This window comes from Galeopterus variegatus, unplaced genomic scaffold (assembly GCF_000696425.1).
Source record: "Galeopterus variegatus unplaced genomic scaffold, G_variegatus-3.0.2 Scaffold193, whole genome shotgun sequence".
NCBI lineage: Eukaryota > Metazoa > Chordata > Mammalia > Dermoptera > Cynocephalidae > Galeopterus > Galeopterus variegatus.
In genome coordinates this window covers 87,309-105,754 of record NW_007726304.1, presented here as the reverse complement: position 1 = coordinate 105,754, position 18,446 = coordinate 87,309, and the positions used below count along the sequence as shown (strand labels likewise).

General features: G+C 39.5%; 1 protein-coding gene across 1 annotated transcript in view; it reads right to left on the bottom strand.

The window, feature by feature from the left end:
- The window catches only part of SOGA3 (SOGA family member 3), a 39,544-nt gene that overhangs the window by 1,296 nt on the left and 19,802 nt on the right, over positions 1–18,446 (bottom strand). Inside the window, exons 4-5 of the mRNA XM_008564955.1 lie at positions 6,986–7,057; positions 300–1,475 (exon numbers count right to left, since the gene is read on the bottom strand). Coding sequence (XP_008563177.1) covers positions 300–1,475; positions 6,986–7,057 — 1,248 coding nt within the window. The remainder of the gene's footprint in view (positions 1–299; positions 1,476–6,985; positions 7,058–18,446) is intronic.

Sequence of the window (18,446 nt, the reverse complement as noted above, 5' to 3'; positions counted from 1 at the left end):
CTCTAAAACACTAACGGGTCTTAAAAATCCTTTCATCTTTATGCAAAACCTGAGGGTGGTGGTGGTAAATGTCCAGTTTAAACAAAAGAGAGGGGAACTAGTTGCTACGCGACTGGGTTACAAACACCTCGGGCTCGATGGACAGGGAGGGAACAGGGGCTTCCTAGCCCAGCGGGGCTCTGAGCTGAGACTTCCCTAACGCGGGGCGTGGACGCCGGGGCGCAGATACGCCCCGCTCGGACCGCAGCTCCGCGGGCCAGCCTCGCCATCACCGCGGCTCGCAATAGGCAGAACTGTACCTGACTCACGGATATGGGCTCCTCGGCGCCGCGGTCGTCCGCGGACTTGGGCACCTCGAGGCGGTCGATGAAGGTCTGCAGCTCCTTGCGGAAAGCCTTCATCTGCGCGTTGATGCGGTAGAGCAGCTCGTGCTCCCGGATGCGGCTGCCGTCGTCCTCCTCGTCCATGAGCGCGAACAGGTCCCCGTTGGCCACGTAGATGCGCGCCTCGGTGATGATGGTGCTCGTGTCGGCGATCAGCCGGTCGATGGTCTTGCCCAGGCGCTCGGCCTCCGAGCGGATGTCCTTCATCTGCTGCCGGTCGGAGAAGCTCTTGGGCCAGGGCCCGGGCGCCGGGTAGAAGGAGCGGGTGGGCGTGAGGCAGCGGATGTTGCGCACCTCCTCCGAGTCGCTCTCGCCGCCGATGGGCCCTTCGCGCTTGCGGTGCGGCGGCCGCGAGTCGTCGTCGCTCTCCTTCTTGCCCGCGTCGCTCTCGGCGTCGCTGTCGCGGGGGCTGCCGCGGATGCCCAGGTGCGAGGCCAGGTCGTAGCGCTGCATGTTGGACATGAGCACGCGGTTCTCGTACTGCAGCTGCATGACCTTGCCGCTGAGCTCGTTGATCTGCAGGCGCGCGGCCTTCAGCTCCTCCTGCAGGGCCTCGGTCTTGGCGCTGTCGTGGTGCCGCGCGCTGTCGTGGCTGCCCGATTTGTACTTGTACTTGTTGAGCTCGGCCGTGATGCGCTTGTTCTGCTCCTCCAGGTCGGCCACGTTCCTCCGCAGCAGCTCGGTCTCGTCCTCCACCAGCTGCAGGTGCTGCCGCAGCTCCGACAGGGACTCGCTCTGCTCCCTCATGAGGGGGTTGGCCGAGCCATTGAAGTCATCGCCCCTCAGGTCGTCCAGTTCCGCCTTCAGGCCTCGGTTCTCCACCTCTAATTCGACGATTTTCCTGCCCAGGATGTTGGCTTCTTCCTCCACCAGCCTCAGCCGTAGCTTGAGCTCGGCCTCCCTGGTGCTGGGAGGCCCCCCGGCTTCTCCTTTGGGCAAAGGACTGTCCAGATCCCCATAAAAGGATCGGTATTTCTGGAGCTCATGTTCGAATCTGTCCTTTTCTTTATCAATCTTAGCCATTTTCTTTCTCATCAAAGCGGCCTCTTCCTTAACGAACTGCAGCTGGCATTTCAGATCTTCATTGTCCTCCTCATTTGGGGAAAAGAAGGAAAAGGAAGAGATCGTTTTTATGTAAATCAAGAAAACAACCAAAAAAGGACACCTGCAAAAATAATCTCTTTGTCTCATAATCACGATTTAATGACCCAGAGAAGTAGGTGTTGTGTATTCTTTGGCAAGTCATGTGCATTCTTTGGCAAATTAAAGATTAAGGCAATATTACATGCTGGAAATAAAAAACTTTCAGGAAAGGAATATGAAAAGAGAAAAATTGTGATCATCATTATGCAGAGATTATTACATGTTGTAACTGCACACAACTGTTTAGCGGTCATTTCAACAATATTCCTTTTGTTTGTTTTGGTTTTTTACATGTTTTGAATTTCCCTAACTGTAATAAATATCAAACCTATTCACTGCAAGGAACACATGATTAACATGCACTCACTGTTATTTATTGAGCACTTACTCTGAGCTGGATGCTATAAAGTTCTTTACACATATGGCCTAATTTAATAGTCAGAGTAAACATGAATAGATATTAAAGTTCCTGGTTTAAAGATGTTCAGTGACTTGTTCAAGGTTAACACAGCTAATACGTGGAAAGGACAAAGATGAAATTTGAATTCAGTTCTGCCTGAAACTAAGACTCAGGCTTATTATAATCACTATGCTGTCTCCAGAAAATAATCTGCCATCTGACTTTATTCAAAGGAAAATCATTTTAAAGGCCTTTACGTAGGGAAAGTTTGTCACTGGAATGGCCCGTCCAAGGAGAAGCTGGTAGACATTCCATCTGGATTACTTTTAAAATAGGATGTACTCCCATCAGTCTGAAATGGATAGAGTTGGTTCTGCCTGGTGAAAGGATAACGGAGTAGAATCTGTGGAAGTTCCTCTCACACATTCTTATGACAACCTACCAAGCCAAATTAACTAAACTGAAAAGTGCAAAGGAGAAATGGAAATCCACCCTTTCTCTGAGAGCTTAATAATTATGTTCAAGGACATATTTCCCAAGGACAATCTCCCCAAATTCTCTTTTAAGCATGCACTTTGGGCCAATCATATAACTTCTGTGGACTATGGTTACCTCATTTTAAAAACGGAAATAAAAATGCCTTCCGTATCCAGCACTCAGAGTCACCTGTGTTAAAGATATGTATATATATATTTTTTTTCCTTTTTGTCTTTTTTCGTGATGGGCAACGGATCGCAACCCTCAGTGTCACGCCCGTACCGGACCGGGACCGGCCACGGGATCGCAACCCTCGGTGTTGCTCCCGCACCTCGCTCAGCCAGTGAGCGGCCGGTCTGCATGTGGGATCTGAACCCTCGGCAGGAGCGCCGCCGCACTTCCCAAGCGGCGCACTGTAGCAGTGCGCCACCGGGCCAGCCCTAAAGATATATTTTGGTAAAGCAGCAGCAACCACTGGCAGGAAAGGTGAGGAGAGTAATGAGCCTCTCAGAGATGCTCAATAAATATGGCCCAGCGCCTTTGAGATGGAAGAGATGGAGAACAGGGCACAGATCGCTCCGCATCTACAAATGGGAATAGGAAGAGTTGAGAGCTGCTGGGTGTGCAGAGCCTGAACATCACGTTCCTTATACCAACTCCTCACATCAACTCTTCAAGATAGGTAATACTATCTCCCCTTTACAGATGAGAGGTTTATGAACATAGCAGAGCACACGTTACCGAGTGACAGTGCACAATCTGAATTCAGGCTGATTCCAGAACTCACATTCCTACCACTGCCCATGTGGCCTCTAGAAAAGAAGCACAAAAGAAGAAAAAGAGGGCAATGGGGTAAAATGAAAGAGATCAAATGTGTTGGCTTGTACACTTTCCTCTAGAAGAGGTTTAGAAGAGAAAAGAGAAGCACAGCAAGAAGAGAAGAGAGAACTGCAGCAGCATGCAGAGAGGAGGGGAAGCAGTATGTCACAGAAAGCTCTAATGTGAGAATCCATTTCACAAGGGAAGAGAGAAGCTGCCCTGCAGGAGACTATGTGTTGAGACCCTCACACTAATTCAGTGAGGATGAGACCAAGGACAACCAAGACCTGTTTAAAATCATATCAGCAGAGGAATCAAAGGTAACCCTGAAGTTTTGAGCTTAGGTGTCTGGCTGGATTGTACTGCCAATAATGGGGATAGAAAATGAATAAAGAGGGGCAGGTTTTATATAAAGAAGATGGCTTTAAGTTTTTGAGATGCTGTCTTTGAGGTGTAGCAGTGGAGGGATACTGAGTGGAAACATCTGTCAAGAGGCATGTGGAATATCTGGTCCATGATTAACCTTAAGACCTGGAGAGAGCTCAGGACTGGAGGTGGGGACATGTAAATGAGATGCAGAGAGGTGACACTGAAGCTACTGCAGTGGTTACAGAGGCAACTAAAGGGGAGAAGAAAAGAAAGGGAGACAGATGAGAAATGGTCACATGTTTGTAACAGGCAGTCTAAGGTCATGTAGGCCAATAATTAGAAACAATGTTTGAATAGAAAGGGAACCACCAATATCAAATATACTTTTACATAGGCTTTATTGGAGTAAGAGTAGATGAGACAGGGGGCTAGGTAGGGCTACATGTATGGTGGAAGTGCTTGATTGCACGTTTATTTGCTAGTACCAAAAAATGTTGGCATATGCTGCAGTTTAAATCTAACCAAAACAGCAGTGGGTGTGATACAAGCCACAGACTGGAGCAGAATAACACTTCACTGGGCTATGTTAAGAAAATAAAAAAGAGAAGAATATCTGGTTTGTGCGTGTGTAAGCTGTCCTGCCCAAAGGAACAAAAACAGAAAAATTATTTTAAGATTTGGACATAGATTGCATGTAACAAACTTATTATGAGGTAAGGAGCTGTATCAAGAGGATGATGGGCATGATGATTTTATTTATTTAAAAATAAATCTTTTCAAGACACGAAGTGTGCTAGTTGCTGCAATGCCAAGCTTTTAAGAACCCTGCATGCCAATATGCCTGCATCCTCATCTAGTAACCCAACTACTGTAGGCTGCATTTAGAACTGGGCGTGGAAATACTATATATAATTGCTGAAAAAAATAAGAGATTTATGGAAAGTGCCCAGTTTAGAGAAACTGAGCAGTAAATGTTTGCCTCTATTTTCCACAGTGAATGGTAGGCAAGAAAAATTGAAACGTTCTGAGGTGTGAAGCAAGTTGCTCCTTATTTTTGTGCATGTTAAAGACTCCCTTGTAGGAAGATACAAATGACATATGAGGAAGGGCCAGTAAGAAGTGAACTGAGCCTGGCTTTGGCATAAAGAGCCACAACTAGAAGCTAAATTGCACTCTAATCAATAACATATATTAACTCATTTAATCTATACAACAACTCTCTATTATGATCCCCATTTTACTGATGAAGAAATAGAGGCCAGATAGAATGAGTAATGTCTAAGATCATAGAGCTGGTATGTGCCAGAGATTTCAACCTAGGAAACCTGGCCCTAGAGCCACTGTTCTTGATTGCTACGCAATACTATTTCTCAGTACATAAAGTAACTGTGATGCTGGAGGAACATGTGAATAATAGATCAAAGAAGCTGAAGCACATGAACAAAATAAAATGCAAAGCTACACAAATAACAGTAGGTTGGATCATATGAAATTGCCATATCTGTAGGTCAGTGTCAATAGCATGTTGGCAATTTCATGTGGTTCACTCCAGAAAAGGGGTACATGGGAGTATTCAATAGCGTGTAGTGAACACACACAGAAGGCCAAACAATAGATGCAGACAATTCAAAGCCGAATAAGATGGCCCCTGTCCACAAAATGCCCTGGCTAAGTAGAAGAGATAAATACGTAAACAAGAATGACAATAGAATGGGATGCTTACAGTAATAGAAGTATGTGGATCTTGACTGAGCAACGGAACCATTTTATAATTTTATAAAATTTTATAAGAACAGACCACTTTATAATTGAGATCTCCTATTGGAGACAGTCCCAATGAATCTCCTAGGGTGGATTTATGAAAAGTGACAGGTCATAACCTCTGAAAATAAATGTGTTGGAAATGACAGCAGGGACTTCAAACGACACAACACTTTACTTATAAATTTCCCAGGAAGTTTGTGCCCATGAAGTAAAAACTGGTGGATAGCAGGGCATTGTGACTTTTGTAAGGTCCCCGGTCCCACTGAGAAACTGAGAAAAGCTGTGGATGGCTTCTACAGAAAGGTGCCTACATGCACATGGGATTGGAGTCCATAGAACCAGGAACAGTTTAGAAAGAATTCTTGCATTAGAGAATATTGTTGAAAAGAATAAATAAAGTTTAATATAGGAAGTAAGAATAGGACAAACACGGATTTTTAAAAAAATACACTGCTGATTGAAGCTGTCTTAAGATTTTAGAACAGAGAGCAAATATCATCTCTCTAAACAAGGTGGGGAAAAGGATTCATGGCAACACATAAAATGATCCACAACAAGATATTTAGAGTTAGGTGGCTAAATTTACAGCACAGACACAGTGGCAAAGCTGTAGTGACAGAGCATATTTGTACTTATTAAGGGAATGGGAAGAAAGGTACAAAAAATGTATTATGCTCTTGATATGAGAATCTCTGGTATTGTAGAAATGCTGAGGCTGTAAATGTTTTTGTGCAACTACCAGGAGAAAAATTAATCAAGAACAGAACGAGGAAAGAGAGGAAAAGAGAAAATAATATACACTTAATATGTTATGCTTTAAGAAAATAATTGAGGCCAACTTTTTCAAATTTTGAATATTTAAATATTGCTTTACAGTTATCTATTGAGAAAGCACTTTGTAATTTTTAAAAATTATATATATACTATAGTAGCATAGATCCCAACTTATATGTTTAGAAGTCAATATCTTGCCAAGTGTTTTGGGAGAGCCATACTGTCATTTCTGTACCCCAAATTTCCCCTTCTGTTTTAAAATCTCTTCGTTAAAATAATCGGCACCTTCCACTCACCCTGGAGCAGAGTTAGTCTTTACTGTGTCTGTTCTTAACAAGCCCATGTTGAGTACATCTTTTAAGTTTTATTTTTATTCCTTTGTTTCCTTTCCTTTGCTTCCCCAATCACTGATATAGAGAATTACTTCATTCTAAGGCTCTCTAAAGACATCATGATGCTTTCTCTTCATTCCGCCACCCCTTCCTATAACATTCTTTTCTTTATTCTCCCCGATACTATAGGAACAGCCATTCTATTGACCTTATTAATTATGAAAGAACAAGATTAGCATCATGGGTACAGTTCTCAAATATAGCAGCACATAAAGTACTAGTGACATTTTGCTGTGTGCCTACAATGTAAAAGCAATTATAATAGGGATGTTAGTGCTGGCTTTATAAGCAAATACACTGCATACCTTGTACTACCTGTATCTACAGCTACATAATTGATATGCATAATTTGACTTTGTTTCACAGCAGTCTATGTGGCCATTATGTCTATTTATGAACGTAGCTTATTATTTTATACATTTAGAGGTGCTTGATGTAGTAGTTGAAATTTTATTTCCACATACCTCTGTGGGAGTCTGTTGAGCCTTTTTTTCAGATTTCGGCAAATCTTTGCTTCCTCTTCTTTTTAAGGATAACTGAAATAAAGCATGAATATATTTAGTTTGGTGAACTATAATTTAAATTTGATTTTATGTTTTTAAGCGCCTTAATCATATATGATAAAACCAAGGCAAATAAAAAGAGTTAGCTCAATACTCATAAAGAAAAAAAACCCAAACCAGATAGATTTAGATATATTTTTACTTTGGATTGGGAGTCACACTACAGTAGAATGTAGCCGGCAATTATCTAATTAGAGAAATACAGGAAACCTACTGTCAAAATGCAGGAAAAAACTCAGACAAAATTTACACTGATGACTCAATATGATATATAGTTCAAATGAAAGCAAATGCTTGTTAGCATTCCACATCACTAAAAAAAAAAATGGAATAAGTTACTATTTTCCCTGTTGATGTTAGGTTGCTATGAGCTTGTAAAGTCAAACTTTCAGTGTATTTGTGTAGATTTGAAGAATTTCATTCTTCTCTCACCACACATCCATGCAAACAAACACCCCCACACACACACACGACCCCCCCCCCACTCTCTCACCCATGTAATACAACAGGGACTGGTAGGGGCTGCAGTGAAATGAAGAGGGACGCTCCATCTCAAGGGGCAGGTGGACTGGGAGCAGCTTCAGCTCATTGGTGCAATACAGGAATGTTGGCTTTTTCAAGAGAAGCTGGAAATCTATACTGTTATGTAAAATCTCTCATTTTTTATTCGTTAGTCCTAATTAAAATGCAACCACATAACACTTTGTAAGTCAAAGAGTACATGACTAGTACCAAATTGTTTCATGGACCAGCAGTATATGATCCCTGGTGCTCAGTTCCAATTTTTACACCAGTATAAGAAGGTTCTCTGTGTGTCAGTAATAATTATCCATATGTACAATATCTGTCATATACCAGACATTGAGCTGGGGACCCAGAGTTCAATTAGATACTGCACCTACCATCAGGAGGCTCAAATTTAGCATGGGAGACAGGGAAGCAAACAACTATAGTACAAGTTGGTGAAGGCCATGCTTTTGGTTCTATGAAGCAGAGATTTTGTCTTAGTGTAGTGTCATCACCATGAGAATAATGCTTGCCATGTGGCAGACAGTGAAAAATTTGCCCCATCAATGAATGAATATAAAAGATGAGGTTCTAGGTCAAAAATGATGGGAGTATAAACTGATAGTAAAAGTAGAAAAAGCCTCTCAAAAGAGGAAGCTTCATGGATTTGCAAGAACTGAAAATTAAATTCTTCTCATGTTAATTTTTAACCCATATCCAGTGTTAAATGAAGGCATATGTTCAGGCACAGAAGGCAGGGAATACATTGCTGCAACTGTTTTCATTCAGGATGAAATTGAACCTACTGAGACAAATGCGTAGTCCACGTGGTTATTCATTTCTAGTTCTTTACAGAAAGAAGTTCTTTTATGTCGCTTGTATAATCTTTGTAGAGAAGAAAGCTGTGGGGACTGACTCACCATAACCAAAAATGATTAGGGACTGATCAGCAAAAACAGTCCCAAGAATACCATGAGCTGAATTAGGGAAACTGGAACTTTTTAGATAGGGGCCACCTATAAGAAGCACTAAACTCATTTTATTAAACATCTATTAAATGCTTTTATTTTTAATTCATTCCATTATATGTTTACTTAGTGCCTACTAATGTACTTCGTAAGGTACCTGTGACACAACAATAATAAAACCACCATGGTCTATGTTCTTTATGGGGTTCCCAGTTTACCTGGCATGGTCTGCTCAGTCTGTACCTCAATACAGTGTGATGACAGCAATGAAATTTAGACACAATATTAACTGACATCGACTAAGCACTAATTCATGTCAGACACTTTACAGATATTATCTCAACCAATTTTTAAAACACCTCTTTTGGTCTCACTTTGCAGACACTGAAATTAAAGCTTAAGAGAGGCAGATAAATAGAGGTAGATAAGTAAATTATCTAAAGCATGGCCATGTCTGGCCATGTCATTCTTCTGACATTTTTAAAAGTGTCATCCTCAGAACAGTATCATCAGTGTCACCTGGAAAGTTGTTAGAAATGCAAATTCTCAATACCCATTCCAGATCCACTGAATCAGAAGCTACGATTCCAGATCTGAAGATGGGGCCAAGCAATCGATGATTTAATAAGCTCTCTAGGTGATTCTGATACACACTAAATTTTGCACTCTAAAGTTACTACTTGGTAAGTGGCAGATTCAGACCTTGACCCAAGTCTTTTTGATGCTAGCTATTATCTATTAGATCACAGAAGAGAAAGGCTTAATCCAGTCTGGAGGTGGATATGGTGTGGGTAGCTAGGGATGATTTCTAGAACGAAGCAATGTCTTATTTCAAACCTGGTGGATGAGGAGTCAGCCAGTGGAAGATGGAGAGGAGGGAAGGGGAAGAACAAAGCATTCCATGTAGAAAAACCTTTTCTGGGACACACAGAAATTCAGTAATGAGTGTAACAAGTCTGAAAAGAGGAGTGACATGAGATTTGCTGGTGGCATAAGTCAGATGTTGAAGGTCATTGAATAAAGTTTGGATTTTATCTCATTCAGATCAAATTGTTGTTCTAAGCTCAGTTGGGAGGACTGAAGGGTTTTAAGCAAGGAGAATCATAATTAGAATGTCATAGAAGACATACAAAGATACAGAGGTGGCGGTCCAAATGGCCATTAGATAAAGAAATGACAATGCAAGGGTTACGAGGGAAAGTATAGTATATTTTCGTTCTGAAAATGTTTTTTGGTCTCTGTGTTTCATTCATTCTACAGATATCCGTTGAGTTTTTTTTTGTTTTTTTTTTTTTTTTTTTTTTTTTTTTTTGTGTGTGTGTGTGTGTGTGTGTGTGTGTGTGGTATTGTATGGTAAACAAATATGACTAGGAAATATTTTACTCTCTACCCAAAGAGCTAACTGTTTATAATGATAAAAAGGATGCAATTAACTAAAACAGCAGGCAGAATTAACTAAAGGCAATAAATTAAGAACAGAGAAAGGACTGAGAAAGCAAAGGAAGAAGCTATGATTCCAGACCTGGGGAATAAGAGAAAATCACCCAAGAGGGCTGATGTTTGAAGGATGTGCAAAATTTCTATAGAAATAAAACTGAGCAAACAGCAGTAGGAAAGATATAGAGGAATGAGAGTGCCTTATAGATGCACTGACTTCTGAAAAGAAGTAATGGAGGTAGGATCACTGTAGAGATGGGGTAGGAGACACTGAAGAGACTGAGGACAGCTTGTGGAGCTGAGAAATTTAGACTTTATCCTGTGTGCAATGTTACTATTAGAACTATAAATTAATATAGGAGAAATGCTGAAACTAGGGCATTCTTTCCTAAGAGGCATTTTCCACTTTACTATTATTTAAATATCAATCAAGTGGGAGTGTTAAACTCAAATAAAACTCTGATAAAAAGGTTTCCCCTTGAATAAAGTTGCATTGCCTTTAAGGTGCCTCTAGGACTACTAGTAACTTTAAGAATCACATTTAAATTTTCAATAACTATTTATTCATCTTTTCATATTCCAGCAAGTTTTTAACAACTTTCTAACTCCTGTAAAATAAAGATGAGAAATTCATATGGGTAGAGAAAGTTAGAGAAATAATGTATGACCAAAGAAAACTTACATTTCTTTGGGTTATCATTAGGGTTAGGGTCACAGTCCCTTTCCTGTGAGGATAAAACTGTGTCACCTGACACCTTGTCGTCCTCCCCCATCTTCATCCACTAAATCTAGTAACCTCGGCAAGAGCAGGAGTTTGAGAGACTAGAATAAAATCTCAGATTTTCATATTAATTGTCAAAGCAGGCACTTCAGATGGTTCTCTAGATAAATATGTTGAAAACATTTGTTGTCTGCTTCTTAATTCTTTGCATTCCCAGCCTCAGCTTATCTGAAAGAAGCTGCTGTTCTCTTTATCTATGTGAAGGCAAGGAATTAGAGAGTTTTGCCAATAATTGTGTTTGCACAGCAATTATATAAAATGGATTGTTTGTATTCTAAAACTGTTTTCAGATTGCTTTTCTTTCTCAATTGAAATTTGGTCCACTTCTTAGTATGTACCGTCTTTATGTTTTCAGCAATTAAACAGAGAAGAACCTGCCTAAAATGCTACCGAAAGACACATTACATATATGAAAGTCTCCTATGTTGCTGATAAAATTAAAGAGAGATCCATTCGTGTGGTGATTAAATCAAGAAGAAAATTATCAATACATTAATATCTAGGATTTATTTGGCACTAAATATGTGTCATGCACTTTTCTAAGCACTTTATAAGTATCCACTCGTTCAATCTGACAACAGCCTTATGAGTTTGACACCATTATCTGAAGGACACAAAAGATAAAGCACTCAGCTAGTAAGTGTTAGAACTAGGACACAAGTTACCCGGTTTCACTCTGAACAACTACATTAGAGTTCTCATTCTGAACAACTACATTATAATGTTACTCCAAAGGAAGAAAAATGCACTTTAGAAAACAGGGTTACAATGTTTATTGGCATATCTTTCTCTCGGCTATCAGAGCATGTCTGTACGAGTTTGGGGTCCTGGTTCACACATATTACACATGTGCAATTTTTTCAACAGAGGAGCCAGCAGAAGTGACATACATGCTTAATAGGTCTCACAGTCAATAGGTAAATGCTTAAACTGCAGGGCAATGTTGGGAGGGAGGCCTAGGGATTACCCCTGACAGCTGGAGAGAAACTGAAAGAGGCGGAAGCATTGTTTCGAATCCATCTTAGAAGAGAACAGGAGAGGCTCTTGTCCCAAGGAGTCTTCCTCCTTCCCTTCTATTACATCCTTGACATTTACGCAGAGACCGTGGCAGAGGCAGGACAGGTGAGATGCCCAGAGATCCTTCTCAGGACCACATTCTCCACTCTTTCCCCTAAGAGGATAAGGCAGGATCTCAAGCTTATATTATGGCATGATCTTGAGGGGCATAAGGGAATATAGGTAAAGGAGAGGCAGATGCTAGGGTGATCTGGCCATGTCATTCTTCTGAGCAAAATCCTCCAGTGGTTTACCATCCTGCTCAAGTCAGAGCCATGCCTTCCTAAGGCATACCAGACCCTAACTGTACATAGATTTATCCTAGTCATGTTTTATAAAGACTGGATCAGGCTTCAACCCAAACCAACTAAAACCGAGTTAGAGATTCGGCCCAAGCATTTTTTCAAAGCTCCCAGAGTACGTATTATGTGTAGCTGGCTCTGTGAACTGTCACTCTGTTTCATGCAGTCTTTTATGCAGTCAGCTCCATCCACATCCCCAAAAAGCACTCCAACCTCATCTCCCACCACACTCCTACACGCTTTCTTTGCTGTAGTGTCACAGATATTTACAGTTTCCCAAACGTGCCAAGCATGCTCCAGACTTGGGGACTTTGGGATATGGCTTCCTCTGCATCAAACACTCTTACCTGGTACATTGTCATGACCCACTCGCCCAGTGTCTTCACGGTCTATAATCAGAGACACCTTCCCAGACCACTTCATATAAACACCTTCCCCCATCCTCTTCCTCTGCCTACTCCTTGTCTTCCTAACCCTGCTTTATTATTCTCCCTAGCTCATCTCACCATCTGACTTATGTACTTGTTTCATGTTTGTCTCCTCCTTCTGCAATGTGAGCACCACAACAGCAAGCTCTTAGTACTGGTCTCTCTTATGGCCCCTGCTCTTAGAAGTATACCTGGCACAAAGTAGTTGCTCAGTTAATATCAGCTGACTGAGAAAATGGCTACGCCAGCCTTATATCTTACATAGATTGTTTTGGAAGCATTACAAGAAGTTGGTAAATGATTAAAACAAATAAATAAATAAAAGCCCACTTGAAAAGTTCCATTTAAAGCTAGAAAAATAAAAATGTCTCAATCTTTTCAACAAAAGGACTAAAGACCAAAACATGTATGAACTGAAAAGTATTTAAAACAAAACATACTATCCATCTTCATTTGGTTGTAATACTTCACTTGATTTTTACCAATCCATTTTCACCAGTGTCATAATTTCAGATTCTGAGTCTCAAAATCATGTTGTAAAGAATATCTAGTGCCAACATACCTTGGTGGCCAGTCTGCCTTTGTGGCTTCCACTTATCAGTTCCTCTCTCACAATTTCTCTGCTGTCACTGGCCCCCCCAAATACACAGAGGCCTCTGCTTCTTCCTTCATGACCTCAGGCCCAAGTCACAGGGACTCTTCTCCAAGTTGTTTCCTAAAGTGCCCTCTTCTTTTCCCTCAGTCATGCAAAGGGTGTGGCAGGAATGAAGTCAAGGACTCTCCTGATTCTTTCATTTTCCCTTGCCTTGGTAAAATGTTATCATTCTGATTTGAACCAAGTTACTTACCTTGTAATAAAATTCACCAAGGATTTTCAAAAATTATCTGGAAATTATGGGTGTAAGGACATCTAACCTTTGGGCCCTAATCATTTTATATAACCATTTATATTATATTTATATTAATATTTTATATTAGACTTAAGACTTTTGTTAGTGACTAATGCTTTGCATAGTAAACTGTTTACAAAACTGGCTGTATTTTTGTCCTCCCAGAAAGCAGATCCATTTGTAAGGACCCCCATTAAGAAGCAGAGTCTGTTTCTGTACCTCTTTAAACTAGGCTGGCCTTGTGACTTGCTTTGGCTTGTAAAATGTGGTGGAAGAGATAGCAAGCTAGTTCTGAGTCTACCGATGAGAGACTTCACACACTTCTGCTTACTCTTTCTTGGAAATCTCTTGCCCTGCATTTTAAGTCTGGGCTAGCCTGCTCAATGAAGAGTCACGTGGTCTAATTGCTCCCATTGCCGCAGCCAATAGTCAGTCAACCCCCAGGAGCTGAGCCTCCTAGCTGACTGTCGGCTGACCACAAATATATGCATGGACCTAAGTGAGACCAGAATAACCCAAATAGCAAACCACAGAATTATAAGCTAAATAAATGATTGCTGTTTTAACTAAGTTTTGGGATGGTTTGTTAAACAGCAAAGCTAACTGATACACTTACCAAACATTTTTCACCACTGGAATTGAAAAAGATATTAGGCTAATGAATTCAGTCCATATTTTTAAAAATATCCCTTATTCAAATCCCAGAAAAAGAAAAAAAGATGTAAAAGGCCAGGGGAAGGATTTGAAGGGGATTATCAAACGTAGAAAAAATAAAGCTCAATGTATTTTTCTTATTTTCATTTTTACCCTGCCTTTGCCAATATTTTGACTCCAGAAAATATTTTTTTAATAAAATTGAGCTTTAAATAAAATATTTTAAAAGTTCACCTTTCTGTTCTAAGTTGCAGATGCTTCTTTTAATAAAAACAGGTGTTCAATTAGCACCAAAGGTGTGATATGAGTTAAAAGCTAATAAAGTTCATTTTAACATTCGAGCTTATTACCAAGTCTGGATCAGCATAGTTTTGAAGTATTTTTCTATTCGAACTTAACTTTTGTTCTTCGTTTTCAGGAAAAAGTGACATATACATTTTCATGGTGTTTCCCTGGATCTAAGTTTCTAATTTATATCTGTCAATTCCATCCTTAGTTTTAGCAAGTTTTGTTCGCCCTTCATGCTTCTATAGGTTTCCTAGGCAGGGAAGAAGAATGACTTTAATTGTCACAAGACTCTACTTAAGTCAATTTACAGAGTTGAAACAAAGACATATGCAAAGGGAACCATACCCAGAAAATTCTTCTGAAAATTGTAATTTAAGGATTAGATTTTACAAGCGTCAACCGATGGTTAAGAAGTCCAAAATTTTGAAAAAAATAGAATGGAGAGAGGAGGAAAAGAAAGTCATCATTAATTCATCTACTCCTTGAAACAACCTTGGAAGTTATAGGAAAGAAAATTGATTGACAATTTAAATCTGGGACTTGTTCCCAGCAGGTAATAACAAATAACAAAAACTGTATACTTTTCATTCTTGGAAAAGATGGTGATCCCCTTCTGGGGATGGTTACAGAGGTACATGTCAGAGGTGCAGAGATGTATCTGGCATACTGATGTTTATGTTACAGAGGTGAAGACCTAAATCTTAAATCAAGCCTCTTCTGCCAGATGGTTATGTCCTCCCTCCATCCCATAAACTAAGGCCCCATTTTTATTTTCGGAGTTAGAACTCTGCCAAACTTATTTTTTCTTATCTCCAGTCGAATGCCTAAATAAATAAAAGCAACTTTTAAAAGCTGAAAAGACAATTTTTTCTGCTCTAAAAACTTTGATGGAATGTCAAATCAAAATAGCTAGGATCATGTTCTTTATCATTTTAAGTTTTTGCTTGTTTGTTTGTTTGTTTAAATAAAAGAATACAATGGATTTCCTTTTCTTGGCCCCTCCATCCTTTTCCCATTGTGTTAAGTAGATATCTACAGCAGAGGCCAGATTGACTGTAGTCTGTAGAGTTATATGATTTCTTTATTGTTAAGGAATATTAATAAGTCTACCAATTTAATAGCACAGCATGCTATTAAACCAGGCCACCAATGAAACAGCTCTTTTAAATCTTTTTCTATGTGGGAATCAGGGTTACCTCCTGACGGCCAATTGGCTTTGAATGGTCCTAGAGTTGCATAGTGTGTTTTCTTTTTAAAAGTCATTCTTTGGTGCCAATAATTACTTTAGAACATGTGCTTTTTACAGCATGTTGCTTGCTGATAGTACTTAAATGTCTTAAAATTGGAGCTCGCTCTTCCTGATTAATATAGTGAAATTTAGGTAAGCTAGAAACTTGAAAAGTAAAATGTCGAAGTTATCTGCAGAAAATCTAAAGGGTCTTAAGGACCATGGGATATCAGAGAGAAGAAAAGAAATAAAGGCTTCTCTTGTTACTGGGATGTGGTTACTACAGAACTGTGGAAAGTAGAATTGGGAGGAAACTATAACAGTTGGGGCTTATAAAATCTTTGTAAATATGTCCCTTTTAAAAGCTGGGCTTGGACCCAATGATTGCCTGCCTTTCATTGTGTGGTTCATACCACATGATCAAAACATCCCCTGGATACTCAGAGAGAACTGATATCTGTACTCTTTAAGATAATCTGGGACCACAAAGGGGGTTAATGCTACTGGTGAGATAGTTTCTGATACAAGTAACTCTTACATCATTGTAGAAAGTCTCTTTTGGAGCAGGGTAAGGATTGTTAGAGGGTCTGACAAATTACCAGGAATAAACTGATCCCAAAGCTACACCACCTTGCTTTAAAAAAGGAAAGGCAACATGATAAGTGCTTCTTTGATATTCATACATTACTCTCGGATGGGTTCCATGCAAAAGCTTCAGAAAGCTCCACTAAGAAAATGGGTTTAAGACTGGGAGATTTCTCAGCTGAGTTTTTCCTTTTTTTTTTTTCAATCTGTGGATCTGGTTAATGACTTTTGAAATAATAATTGTTAAAAAATTATTTTATGTCTTAGATACTTCATCCACAGTAAATGTATGCCTACTAAGCTATGAATGACATTAGTAAATGCAGAGATTTATATTCCCTGCTAATTTGCTCTTGTTAATGGATTCTAAGGATCATTGCATTCAGCAATTAAAACACATTTAGAAAATTATGGCTGGGCAGTGACAGCAGTTCCTTATGGCCTTTCTCTATAATAAGGCAAAGAAAAAAAAACCTGTTCCCAGCATTTATAAGTTGAAAGGATAAGTTGTCCAGTTTTTTCTATGTTGTGTCTCAATCAGCTTCTAACTCATGAATGCAGTGATATTAACATCACTATTGTATCAGGTTCAGAATCTTGAAAGAAATATGCTTGAAGGTGCCATTACAAGATGGCAGGACACTAAGGTGTGGGTATTACATGAGTGTTTTAAAATTATTCTTCATACAATTACACATTTAAGATATTTAATAATAAAATTTTAAAGATCAGAGTATTCAATAATTCCCAAAATGCACTGAAAGGTAGTAAAAGCAAATTTCTTGGGGTAATTTCTAGACTAGATTAAAAAGTGATAGCCCACAAATATGCCTTAAAAATTTTGGAATCAGTTGCCAAACTTAAAAATGTGAAGCATTTCATTTCGAGAATCCAGATTTCCAGTTTCACTTGAAAAACTGGAAGACTTGGTAAAGTCGGGTCCAGATTATGGCATGGCAACCTTGGGTTGCAACTGAATACTGAGACATACATTCTCCAGTTGCCCATCACTCAACATAGACAGCTTCAGTTATTCCTAAAACCTGCTTGGCCCCTACTGGCAGTGGATGCTCAAACTGTCCTGGACTGCCAATGTCACGTATGTGGAAGGAGCCTAAGAAACTCAGCCTTCCACTCAGCACCTTAGAAGAATCCTTCCACACCACTTAAACCCCGCCTGTGTTTTCCAGTGGCCAGAAGCTTGCTTCTGAGTTGCTACATGAGGCAGGCAACACATTCCCTTCACAGATGGCTCAATGGACAAAAAAGTCTTTTTATCTCAAGTATACTTAAAGTTAAAAACCACTTAAAGTGATTCAAAGAATAAATCTACTTTATTTTTTATATATAGTACATCCCTTCAAACACTGGAAGACAGCAATCACATCTTAAGTATTTTCTTGTCTGGGCTATATAAACTCCCTAGTTCTTTCAAGCATTCTTCATATGACATGGTTTTATATCCAGCTTATGGTCAACTCAACTTTCTAAGCCTTTGTAACATATACAGCTGTGAATATATTTCTTTCCTTTTGTATTTCTGTAAATTTAAAAAAATAAAAATCTAATTATAGGACGACACATTTACTCATATTAAATTTTATCTTATTGAATTGGGTTTGTTATCGGTATGTTAACATCATTCTGATTTTTTGTTCTGTCCTTGCCTGTATCTTTCTTGGTTCGTATAATAAGTAGGATTCTGCCTAGACATTCTTTTGTTAGAGTGTAACAGGTATTTACTAGAGACATAATTGAAGTAACTCGGAAACAAATGGCACAAGAAGAAAGACTGAGGTAACTTCTTTTTACAAATTTATGAAAACATGAATAAAGCATGATGATCACATTCTCTGTAACCTCTACCCATGTACTGACTAAGTGAAAATCATAAAAAAGTACAATTATAGAACATTTTCTCTGCAAATCTAAAATGAATTGAAAAAAATTTTGTTTCCATGGCTTGATTAAATGATAATTAATTATTCCTTGGCGATTGGTCTTTCTCCTTGAAGACCTTATGGAGATCCAAACCCTTGACCTTGCTGTTACAAAGCAGTGCTCTAACCAACTGAGCTAACCAGTCAGCCCTCCCTCCCCCATTTTTAAAGATAAGGAAGTAAAGGCAGAAGTGATGGTTTCATAAAAAATTCAGAGTATATTTAAAGGGAAAATAACTGAAGTCAATCTTTTAAAATCAAGTAACACATCCATGGAATGTGTTCATCTGTGTATGTG